This window comes from Tachyglossus aculeatus, chromosome 5 (genome assembly GCF_015852505.1).
Source record: "Tachyglossus aculeatus isolate mTacAcu1 chromosome 5, mTacAcu1.pri, whole genome shotgun sequence".
Lineage (NCBI taxonomy): Eukaryota > Metazoa > Chordata > Mammalia > Monotremata > Tachyglossidae > Tachyglossus > Tachyglossus aculeatus.
Window position 1 is genome coordinate 63,679,834 of NC_052070.1, and position 12,734 is coordinate 63,692,567.

The following is a 12,734-nucleotide window of genomic DNA, read 5'->3' on the forward strand; positions in this document are numbered from 1 at the left end:
GGGAAAGGGGGCGTGGCCCCGGAGACTCGTGCCCGCGGGGCGGCGCGGATTGGCCGGGCGGGTCCGGGGGCGGGGCTAAAGCGGGCACGGGGGCGGCGCGGATTGGCCGGGCGGGTCCGGGGGCGGGGCGATGGGCGGGGCTTCGGAGCGGGAGCTCGTCGGCGGGGCCCACGGGGAGGCAGCGGCGCTGGCTGGGCTAGAGCCGCCGCTCGCCCGCTCGCCCTCCCGCCCGCCGGTCGGTCGGTCGGTGGGTCCCGGACGATGCCGCCTGTGGGGTCCCCGCGGCGCCCGAGCCCCGCCGGCCTGTCCCGCCGGACGGACCGCCCCGGCCCCGGCCCCCGCCCCGGGGCCCGCCCCCGCCCCGGCCCCGGCCCCCGCTCCATCAGCTCCCGCTCCATCAGCTCCCGCTCCATCAGCTCCCGCATCTCCCGGTCCCGGTCCCGGTCCCGGCCGCTGCTGGCCCTCGGGGCGGCGCAGATGGGGCTGGGCTGCCTCATCGTGGCCGTGAGCTTCGGGGCGCTGGCCCTCACCACCTCCGCGCGCGTCCGCCACTCCTGCCCCTTCTGGGCCGGATTCTCGGTAAGGGGGACCGGGGACGGGGACGGGGACGGGGCCCGGAGGGCGGCGCGGAGGAGGAGGAGGAGGACCAGAGGAGGACCACCACCGCCAACACCACCCGGACCTCCAGCCTGGCCAGCGCCCCCAATAAATACCGTTTAGTCAGCGCTCACTACGTGCACGGCACTGTTCTAAGCGCTGGGGAAGTCACAAGGTGACCAGGCTGTCTGTCCCACGGGGAGCTCGCAGTCTTCATCCCCATTTTGCAGAGGAGGGAACTGAGGCACAGAGAAGAATGATGGTATTTGTTAGGCGCTTAGTATGTGCAAAGCACTGTTCTAAGCGCTGGGGAGGGCACGAGGTGATCAGGCTGTCCGTCCCACGGGGAGCTCGCAGTCTTCATCCCCGTTTTGCAGAGGAGGGAACTGAGGCCCAGAGAAGAATGATGGTATTTGTTAGGCGCTTAGTATGTGCAAAGCACTGTTCTAAGCGCTGGGGAGGGCACGAGGTGATCAGGCTGTCCGTCCCACGGGGAGCTCGCAGTCTTCATCCCCGTTTTGCAGAGGAGGGAACTGAGGCCCAGAGAAGAATGATGGTATTTGTTAGGCGCTTAGTACGTGCAAAGCACTGTTCTAAGCGCTGGGGAGGGCACGAGGTGATCAGGCTGTCCGTCCCACGGGGAGCTCGCAGTCTTCATCCCCGTTTTACAGAGGAGGGAACTGAGGCACAGAGAATAATAATGGTATTATTAAGCGCTTACTATGTGCACAGCACTGTTCTAAGCGCTGGGGAGGGCACGAGGTGATCAGGCTGTCTGTCCCACGGGGAGCTCGCAGGCTTCATCCCCGTTTTGCAGAGGAGGGAACTGAGGCCCAGAGAAGAATGATGGTATTTGTTAAGCGCTTAGTATGTGCAAAGCACTGTTCTAAGCGCTGGGGAGGGCACGAGGTGATCAGGCCGTCTGTCCCACGGGGAGCTCGCAGTCTTCATCCCCGTTTTGCAGAGGAGGGAACTGAGGCCCAGAGAAGAATGATGGTATTTGTTAGGCGCTTAGTATGTGCAAAGCACTGTTCTAAGCGCTGGGGAGGGCACGAGGTGATCAGGCTGTCTGTCCCACGGGGAGCTCGCAGGCTTCATCCCCGTTTTGCAGAGGAGGGAACTGAGGCCCAGAGAAGAATGATGGTATTTGTTAAGCGCTTAGTATGTGCAAAGCACTGTTCTAAGCGCTGGGGAGGGCACGAGGTGATCAGGCCGTCTGTCCCACGGGGAGCTCGCAGTCTTCATCCCCGTTTTGCAGAGGAGGGAACTGAGGCCCAGAGAAGAATGATGGTATTTGTTAGGCGCTTAGTATGTGCAAAGCACTGTTCTAAGCGCTGGGGAGGGCACGAGGTGATCAGGCTGTCTGTCCCACGGGGAGCTCGCAGTCTTCATCCCCGTTTTACAGAGGAGGGAACTGAGGCCCAGAGAAGAATGATGGTATTTGTTAAGCGCTTAGTATGTGCAAAGCACTGTTCTAAGCGCTGGGGAGGGCACGAGGTGATCAGGCTGTCTGTCCCACGGGGAGCTCGCAGTCTTCATCCCCGTTTTGCAGAGGAGGGAACTGAGGCCCAGAGAAGAATGATGGTATTTGTTAGGCGCTTAGTACGTGCAAAGCACTGTTCTAAGCGCTGGGGAGGGCACAAGGTGATCAGGCTGTCTGTCCCACGGGGAGCTCGCAGTCTTCATCCCCGTTTTGCAGAGGAGGGAGCTGAGGCACAGAGAATAATAATAAATAATAATAATAATAACGGTATTAAGCGCGTACTACGGGCACAGCGCTGTTCTAAGCGCTGGGGAGATCACAAGGTGTCTGTCCCACGGGGAGCTCGCAATCTTCATCCCCATTTTACAGAGGAGGGAACTGAGGCACAGAGAATAATAATGATAATAATGGTATTTGTTAAGCGCGTACACGCGCACAGCGCTGTTCTAAGCGCTGGGGAGGTCACAAGGTGATCAGGTTGTCCCACGGGGAGCTCGCAGTCTTCATCCCCATTTTACAGAGGAGGGAACTGAGGCACAAAGAATAATAATGGTATTTATTAAGCGCTTACTACGTGCACGGCACTGTTCTAAGCGCTGGGGAGGGCACAAGGTGATCGGGTTGTCGGTCCCACGGGGAGCTCGCAGTCTTCATCCCCATTTTGCAGAGGAGGGAACTGAGGCACAGAGAAGAATAATGGTATTTATTAAGCGCTTACTACGTGCAAAGCACTGCTGTAAGCGCTGGGGAGGGCACAAGGTGATCGGGTTGTCTGTCCCACGGGGAGCTCGCGGTCTTCATCCCCGTTTTACAGAGGAGGGAACTGAGGCACAGAGAAGAATAACGGTATTTATTAAGCGCTTACTATGTGCACAGCGCTATTCTAAGCGCTGGGGAAGTCACAAGGTGATCAGGCTGTCCGTCCCACGGGGTAGCTCGCAGTCTTCATCCCCATTTTGCAGAGGAGGGAACTGAGGCACAGAGAAGAATAATGGTATTTATTAAGCGCTTACTACGTGCACAGCGCTGTTCTAAGCGCTGGGGAGGGCACAAGGTGATCAGGTTGTCCCACGGGGAGCTCGCAGTCTTCATCCCCATTTTACAGAGGAGGGAACTGAGGCACAGAGAATCATAATAATAATAATAACGGTATTAAGCGCGTACTACGTACACAGCACTGCTCTAAGCGCTGGGGAGGGCACAAGGTGATCAAGTTGTCTGTCCCACGGGGAGCTCGCAGTCTTCATCCCCGTTTTACAGAGGAGGGAACTGAGGCCCAGAGAATAATAATAATAATAATAACGGTATTTATTAAGCACTTACTACGTGCACAGCGCTGTTCTAAGCGCTGGTGAGGGCACAGGGTGATCAGGCTGTCCCACGGGGAGCTCGCAGTCTTCATCCCCGTTTTACAGAGGAGGGAACTGAGGCCCAGAGAATAATAATAATAATAATAACGGTATTTATTAAGCACTTACTACGTGCACAGCGCTGTTCTAAGCGCTGGTGAGGGCACAGGGTGATCAGGCTGTCCCACGGGGAGCTCGCAGTCTTCATCCCCATTTTACAGAGGAGGGAACTGAGGCCCAGAGAAGAATAATAATAATAGTATTCAGCGCTCATGTGCAAAGCACTGTTCTAAGCGCTGGGGAGGTACAAGGTGATCAGGTTGTCCCACGGGGAGCTTGCAGTCTTCATCCCCATTTTGCAGATGAGGGAACTGAGGCCCAGAGAAGTGACTTGCCCAAAGTCATCCAGCTGACAGTTGGCGGAGCCGGGATTTGAACCCATGACCTCTGACTCCAAAGCCCGGGCTCTTTCCACTGAGCCGTGTCGGTTCTCTTTGCAGCTAATGATAATAATGGGATTTGTTAAGCGCTTACTATAATAATGATGACATTTATTAAGCGCTTACTACGTGCAAAGCACTGCTCTAAGCGCTGGGGAGGGCACAAGGTGATCAGGTTGTCTGTCCCACGGTTAGCTCGCAGTCTTCATCCCCATTTTACAGAGGAGGGAACTGAGGCACAGAGAATAATAATAATAATAATAATAATAATAATAATAAAGGTATTTATTAAGCGCGTACTACGCGCACAGCACTGTTCTAAGCGCTGGGGAGGTCACAAGGTGATCAGGTTGTCCCACGGGGAGCTCGCAGTCTTCATCCCCATTTTACAGAGGAGTGAGCTGAGGCACAGAGAATAATAATAATAACAATGGTATTAAGCGCTTACTATGCGCAAAGCACTGTTCTAAGCGCCGGGGGGGTTACAAGGTGATCAGGTTGTCCCATGGGGGGGCTCACAGTCTTCATCCCCATTTTACAGATGAGGGAACTGAGGCCCAGAGAAGTGAAGTGACTTGCCCAAAGTCACACACCTGACAGTTGGCGGAGCTGGGATTTGAACCCATGACCTCCGACTCCAAAGCCCGGGCTCTTTCCGTTGAGCCGTGTCGGTTCTCTTTGCTTCTAATGATAATAAGGGTGTTTGTTAAGCGCTTACTATAATAATGATAGCATTTATTAAGCGCTTACTATGTGCAAAGCACTGTTCTAAGCGCTGGGGAGGTCACAGGGTGACCAGGTTGTCCCACGGGGAGCTCGCAATCTTAATCCCCATTTTACAGAGGAGGGAACTGAGGCCCATTCATTCATTCAATCGTATTTAATAATAATAATGGTATTTATTAAGCGCTTACTATGTGCAGAGCACTGTTCTAAGCGCTGTTATTGAGCGCTTACTGTGTGCAGAGCACTGTACTAAGCGCTTGGGAAGTACAAGTTGGCAACATATAGAGACGGTCCCTACTCAACAGTGGGCTCATAGTCTAGAAGGCCCAGAGAAGTGACTTGCCCAAAGTCACCCAGCTGACAGTTGGTGGAGCCGGGATTTGAACCCATGACCGGGCTCTTTCCACTGAGCCATGTCGGCTCTCTTGCTGCTGATGATAATAATGCTATTTGCTAAGTGCTGACTATAATAATGACATTTATTAAGCGCTTACTACATGCAAAGCACTGTTCTAAGCGCTGGGGAGGTTACAAGGTGATCAGATTGTCCCATGGGGAGCTCGCAGTCTTCATCCCCATTTTACAGATGAGGGAACCGAGGCCCAGAGCATAGACTTGCCCAAAGTCACCCAGCTGACAGTTGGCGGAGCCGGGATTTGAACCCATGACCTCTGACTCCAAAGCCCGCGCTCTTTCCATTGAGCCGTGTCGGTTGTCTTTGCAGCTAATGATAATAATAGTATTTGTTAAGCGCTTACTCTAATAATGATGTCCTTTATTAAGCGCTTACTATAATAATGATGTCATTTATTAAGTGCTTACTACGTGCAAAGCACTGTTCTAAGCGCTGGGGAGGTTACAAGGTGATCGGGTTGTCCCACGGGGAGCTCGCAGTCTTAATCCCCATTTTACAGATGAGGTAACTGAGGCACAGAGAAGTGATTTGCCCAAAGTCACACAGCTGGCAGTTGGCGGAGTTGGGATTTGAACCCATGACCCCTGACTCCAAAGCCCGTGTTCTTTCCACTGAGCCACGCTGCTTCTCATAGTAAGCCACCCTGCTTACTATGTGCAAGGCACTGCTCTAAGCGCTGGGGTAGATACAAGGTAATCAGGTTGTCTATCCCACGTGGAGGAATCACAGCCTTCATTTCCATTTTACAGATGAGGGAACTGAGGCACAGAGAATAATAATAATAATGATGGTATTTGTTAAGCGCTTACTATGTGTGAAGCACTGTTCTAAGCGCTGGGGTAGATACAAGTTAATCAGGTTGTCCCACGTGGGGCTCACAGACTTAATCCCCATTTTACAGATGAGGAAACAGAGGCACAGAGAATAATAATAATAATAATGATGGTATGTGTTAAGCGCTTACTACGTGCCAAGCACTGTTGTAAGCGCTGGGGGGGGTGGGGGAGATACAGGGTAATCAGGTTGTCCCACGTGGGGCTCACAGGCTTCATCTCCATTTTACAGAGGAGGGAACTGAGGCTCAGAGAATAATAATAATGATGATGGTATTTGTTAAGCGCTTACTATGTGCCAAGCACTGTTCTAAGCGCTGGGGGGAGGATACAAGGTAAGCAGGTTGTCCCACGTGGGGCTCAAAGACTTAATTCCCATTTTAGAGAGGAGGGAACTGAAGCACAGCGAATAATAATGGTAATGATGGCATTTGTTAAGCGCTTACTAATTGCAAGGCACTGTTCTAAGCGCTGGGGGGGAATACAAGGTAATCAGGTTGTCCCACGTGGGGCTCAAATACTTAATTCCCATTTTACAGAGGAGGGAACTGAACCACAACGAATAATAATGGTTAATGATGGCATTTATTAAGTGCTTACTAATTGCTAAGCACTGTTCTAAGCGCTGTGGGGGATACAAGGTAATCAGGTTGTCCCACGTGGGGCTCAAAGACTTAATTCCCATTTTACAGAGGAGGGAACTGAACCACAACGAATAAAAATGGTAATGATGGCATTTGTTAAGTGCTTACTAATTGCTAAGCACTGTTCTAAGCGCTGGGGGGGATACAAGGTAATCAGGTTGTCCCACGTGGGGCTCAAAGACAATTCCCATTTTACAGAGGAGGGAACTGAAGCACAGCGAATAATAATGACAATGATGGCATTTGTTAAGTGCTTACTAATTGCAAAGCACTGTTCTAAGCGCTGGGGGGGGGATACAAGGTAATGATGATGATGGTATTTGTTAAACGCTTACTACGTGCAAAGCACTGTTCTAAGCTCTGGGGGGATACAAGGTGATCAGGTTGTCCCACGTGGGGCTCGCAGTGTTAATCCCCATTTTGAGGGATTAGGCACAGGCACAGAGAAGTTAAGTGACTTGCCCAAAGTCACACAGCTGACAATTGGCGGAGCTGGGATTCGAACCCATGACCTCTGACTCCAAAGCCCAGGCTTTTTCCCACTGAGCCACGCTATCAGGTTGTCCCAGACTTAAAGACTTAATTCCCATTTTACAGAGGAGGGAACTGAAGCACAGCAAATAATAATGATAATGATTATCCCATCTTACCTCCTTCTCTTCCCCACAGGACCTGTATATATGTATATATGTTTGTGCATATTTATTACTCTATTTTACTTGTACATATCTATTCTATTTATTTTATTCTGTTAGTATGTTTGGTTTTGTTCTCTGTCTCCCCCTTTTAGACTGTGAGCCCACTGTTGGGTAGGGACTGTCTCTATATGTTGCCAACTTGTACTTCCCAAGCGCTTAGTACAGTGCTCTGCACACAGTAAGCGCTCAATAAATATGATTGATTGATTGATAGTGATGGCATTTGTTAAGGGCTTACTATGTGCAAAGCACTGTTCTAAGCGCTGGGGGGGATACAAGGTAATCAGGCTGTCCCACGTGGGGCTCAAAGACTTAATTCCCATTTTACAGAGGAGGGACCTGAAGCACAGCGAATAATAATAATAATAATGATGGTATTTGTTAAGCGCTTACTGTGTGCAAAGCACTGTCCTAAGCGCTGGGTGGGGGGGGGGGGGATTACAAGGTGATCAAGTTGTTCCACGTGGGACTCAGTCTTAATCCCCATTTTACAGCTGAGGCCCAGAGAAGCGAAGTGACTCGCCCAAAGTCACCCAGCTGACCAGGGGTGGAGCCGGGATTGGAACCCACGACCTCTGACAATCAATCAATCAATCGTATTTATTGAGCACTTACTGTGTGCAGAGCACTGTACTAAGCGCTTGGGAAGTACAAGTACAAGCAACACATAGAGACAGTCCCTACCCAACAGTGGGCTCACAGTCTAAAAGGGGAGACAGAGAACAAAACCAAACATACTAACAAAATAAAATAAATAGAATAGATATGTACAGGTAAAATAAATAAATAAATAGAGTAATAAATATGTACAAACATATATACATATATACAGATGCTGTGGGGAAGGGAAGGAGGTAAGATGAGGGATGGAGAGGGGGACGAGGGGAAGAGGAAAGAGGGGGCTCAGTCTGGGAAGGCCTCCTGGAGGAGGTGACTCCCAAGTAAGGGCTCTTTCCGCTGAGCCACGCGGCTTCTCTGCTGCACTGGACTCTTCGGAGCGCTCAGCACAGTGCCCTGCACGCAGTAAGCGCTCGATGCAGACGTTTGAATGACTTGGCGATGAAATCAATCAAGCCATCGTATTTATTGAGCGCTTACTGTGTGCAGAGCACTGTACTAAGCGCTTGGGAAGTCCAAGTTGGCAACGTATAGAGACGGTCCCTACCCAACAGTGGGCTCACAGTCTAAAAGGGGGAGACAGAGAACAAAACCAAACATACTAACAAAATAAAATAAATAGAATAGATAGGTACAAGTAAAATAAATAAATAGAGTAATAAATATGTACAAACATATATACATATGAAAGCAAGAAAAGGCTGGGGGGGACGGGCTCTCAGGCCCCCCAAATCCTTACCCCAAAGCCGACAGCCCTTGGCCTTTCATCTTCTCATGGCCCGCGTTTTATTCATTCACTCAAAAGTGTTTATTCATTCGAAAGTATTTATTGAGCGCCTACTGTGTGCAGAGCACTGTACTAAGCGCTTGGGAAGTCCAAGTCGGCAACATATAGAGACGGTCCCTACCCACCAGTGGGCTCACCGTCTAGAAAAACCTAGGTTTATTGAGAACCTACTGTGTGCCAAGCGCTATGCCAACAGACACATACCTGCCCACAACGAGCTCAGTTATAATAATGATAATAATAGTAATAATAATAACGGCATTTATTAAGCGCTTACTATGTGCAAAGCACCGTTCTAAGCGCTGAATGCTCAATCGTGTTGGTTGAGTGCTTACTATGTGCAAAGCACTGTATTATAGAAGCAGCGTGGCTCAGTGGAAAGAGCCCGGGCTGGGGAGCCAGAGGTCGTGGGTTCTAATCCCGGTTCCGCCACTTGTCAGCTGTGTGACCTTGGGCAAGTCACTTCACTTCTCTGGGCCCCAATTACCTCATCTGTAAAATGGAGATTAAGACTGTGAGCCCCACGTGGGTTAGACAACCTGATTACCTTGTATCTACCCCAGTGCTTAGAACAGTGCTTGGCACGTAGGAAGTGCTTAACAAATACCAACATTATTATTATTATTATTATTATTATTGTTAAGCCCTTGGGAGAGGACAATATAACAGACACATTCCTGCCCACAACGAGCTCAGTTACACTCAGCACATTCACTCAGTCGTGGTTGCTTAGCACTCACTGTGGGCAGACCACTGTGCTAAGCGCTTGGGAGAGGACAACGTAATAGACACATTCCTGTATATATGTTTGTATGTATTTATTACGTGGCTCAATGGAAAGCGCACGGGCTTTGGAGTCAGAGGTCATGGGTTCAAACCCCGGCTCTGCCGCTTGTCAGCTGTGTGACTTTGGGCAAGTCACTTCACTTCTCTGTGCCTCAGTTTCCTCATCTGTAAAATGGGGATTAAGACTGTGAGCCCCACGTGGGACACCGTGATCACCTTGTATGCCCTCAGGGCTTAGAACAGTGCTTTGAACATAGTATGCGCTTAACAAATACCATCATTATTATTATTATTACTCTATTTTATTTGTACATATTTATTCTATTTATTTTATTTTGTTAATATGTTTTGTTGTCTGTCTCCCCCTTCTAGACTGTGAGCCCGCTGTTGGGTAGGGACCGTCTCTATATGTTGCCAACTTGGACTTCCCAAGCGCTTAGTCCAGTGCTCTGCACACAGTAAGCACTCAATAAATACGGTTGAATGAATGAATTCCTGCCCATAACGAGCTCAATTACACTTGACACTCGTGTTTGAGCTCTCATCATGTGCAGAGTACTGCGCTAGGCGCTTGGGAGGACAATACAACAATTAACGAGCTCAATTAATCAATCAATCAATCAGTCAATCGTATTTATTGAGCGCTTACTGTGTGCAGAGCACTGTACTAAGCGCTTGGGAAGTACAAATTGGCAACATATAGAGACGGTCCCTACCCAACAGTGGGCTCACAGTCTACACTTAACGCGTTCATTCAGTCGTGTTTGTTGAGCTCTCACTGTGTGCAGAGCACTGCGCTAGGCGTTTGGGAGGACAATACAGCAATTGGACACATTTCCTTCCCACAACGAGGTGACACACCCACTCCCTCCTTCCCCCAAACTCCACCTGATCAATCAATCAATCAATCCTATTTATTGAGCGCTTACTGTGGGCAGAGCACTGTACTAAGCGCTTGGGAAGTCCAAGTTGGCAACATCTAGAGACAGTCCCTACCCAACATCAATACTGATTGTCAGATGGTCTCCCACGTGGTGACACTTTCCCGCTGACTGTCCAGCGATGCCTTTGGGGCCGGTTGCCAGTTTCTGGTGGCAGTCGAAACGTGCTGGAGCTATTTTAATCACCCCGGAGTTATTTGGGGCAAATCGATGATCGAAAACGTAATCTAAGGCTTGGTTATGCCTTTCGTATTTTTGGCAGTGCATGTCTTCTTGATGATAACTTCTCCGAGGGGTTTGTTTTCCTAGTACTATAGCAAAGGTTTTCACCCGCAGACCTATAAAGGCAACACTGTGGTGTGGAGGCCACTGTTAGGGACTATCTCTATATGTTGCCAACTTGTACTTCCCAAGTGCTTAGGACAGTGCTCTGCATCATCATCATCATCATCAATCACATTTATTGAGCGCTTACTGTATGCAGAACACTGTACTAAGCGCTTGGGAAGTACAAGTTGGCAACATATAGAGACAGTCCCTACCCAACAGTGGCCTCACAGTCTAAAAGGGGGAACACAATAACTCTGCACACATTAAGCGCTCAATAAATACGATTTTTAGACTGTGAGCCCACTGTTGGGTAGGGACTGTCTCTATATGTTGTCAACTTGTACTTCCCAAGCGCTTAGTACAGTGCTCTGCGCAAAGTAAGCGCTCAATAAATACGATTGATTGATTGATTGACAGGAAAGAGATTCCCCCGGGGCTGGGCCACGGTTAAATTGTCATTTTGCTCCTTTGGAATGACTTGCAGTGGGGGATTCTGCCTCCCGGGTAGGTAAGATGCCCATCTTCGGGGAAATGGTAATGAAGGATTAAGGCTCTGGTACACATTTAACCCCCTCACACATAGCTTTTCAGTTAGAAAGTTAGATTGTCACAGATTCTAATAAACCTTCCAATTCCCGAGTGCCCCAACTCACACTGGGTTATAATCTGTAACCTTCTAGACTGTGAGCCCGCTGTTGGGTAGGGACCGTCTCTATATGTTGCCAACTTGGACTTCCCAAGCGCTTAGTACAGTGCTCAGCACACAGTAAGCGCTCAATAAATAAGATTGATTGATTGATTCTAGACTGTGAGCCCGCTGTTGGGTAGGGACCGTCTCTATATGTTGCCAATTTGTACTTCCCAAGCGCTTAGTACAGTGCTCTGCACACAGTAAGTGCTCAATAAATACAATTAATTGATTGATTCTAGACTGTGAGCCCGCTGTTGGGTAGGGACCGTCTCTATATGTTGCCAACTTGTACTTCCCAGGCGCTTAGTACAGTGCTCTGCACTCAGTAAGCGCTCAATAAATATGAATGAATGAATCTATACAATATTGCCAGGTTTACCAATTTCAAGCAAATGAACTAGAAATTGATTAGAACTACTTGAAAGCCCCAAAGTCCAGAGGTAGGTAAGATTGGGGAAAACATTTTCTGTCGATATGTTTTCCCCATAATTTTGTAGAATCAGCCTCTAAATGACTACTTATTTTCACTGTAAACACATTTTCCTTTTCAGATTTATTCCAGATTTGATTTTGGAAAATACAGTAGGATCTATTCAGCAAGCATGTATTTGTTTCTTTTCCTCCCTCAAATTCTTGAATGGGAAAGTGGAAAAACATGGAAACTTTTTTTTCTTTTTTTTTTTTTTTGTAACAGTAAAAGCTATGTAAAGCTTAAAGGTTTCCAGGGTAACAAGTATCACAGAGAGGGTTCTCTGAGCAAAGTGTGAAAGTGTACCTTTGTTTTATAGGGAATCGTCCTCATTCATTGTGAGCAATTTTATTTTTGTGAAAGTTTAGTCTACTTGTGGTTTTATAATCTTTAAAAAATAGGTAATTGATATGGGGGTGGAAAAATGGCAAAACAGACTTTAAAACCGTATAATGTGAAGGCAACAGTAATGACTTAACTACATTTTGTTACATCTCTCCGGATCCTTCAGAAAAAAAAATAGTAAATACACAAGTGATTGTTTTCTTTAGAATTTCTAAAATATTTTCAAGTTCTGCTTGAATGAAAGAAAAACAGGGCAAATCTTCAACAGTCGTGTTTCTATTTTGTGTGGGAGAAACCTGTGATTTTTAAAATCCACACTGCTCTCCTAATGAAAATATGAACTGAGTCTGAAACTAATCAATACAGGTGTGGTCACTTACATTAATTGGGATAGTAATTTCAAAACTTATTATAAGCCGCAGCTGAGTCTGCCAGCACTGATCAGAAGCAATTATGCCCGAGGCTGTTTTGTAGTGTGGTGTGCGCCCAAATTAAGAAAATGTAGAGACTTTAAAGCTTCCCTTCTGAAATCATAATTCTAACCATGCAACGTATGACCTTTGGTTTAGAAGGTGACATTGC

At 48.4% G+C, this 12,734-nt stretch overlaps 1 protein-coding gene across 2 annotated transcripts in view; it reads left to right on the forward strand.

Annotated features, from left to right (window-relative positions):
- Nucleotides 1-436: 436 nt before the first annotated feature.
- Nucleotides 437-12,734, forward strand: part of FAM189A1 (family with sequence similarity 189 member A1) — a 408,034-nt gene continuing 395,736 nt past the window's right edge. The window contains exon 1 of one of the 2 annotated variants that reach the window (XM_038746877.1): nucleotides 437-579. In XM_038746877.1, coding sequence (XP_038602805.1) covers nucleotides 478-579 — 102 coding nt within the window. In that variant the 5' untranslated portion in view covers nucleotides 437-477. The remainder of the gene's footprint in view (nucleotides 580-12,734) is intronic. The other variant, XM_038746876.1, reaches the window with a different exon arrangement.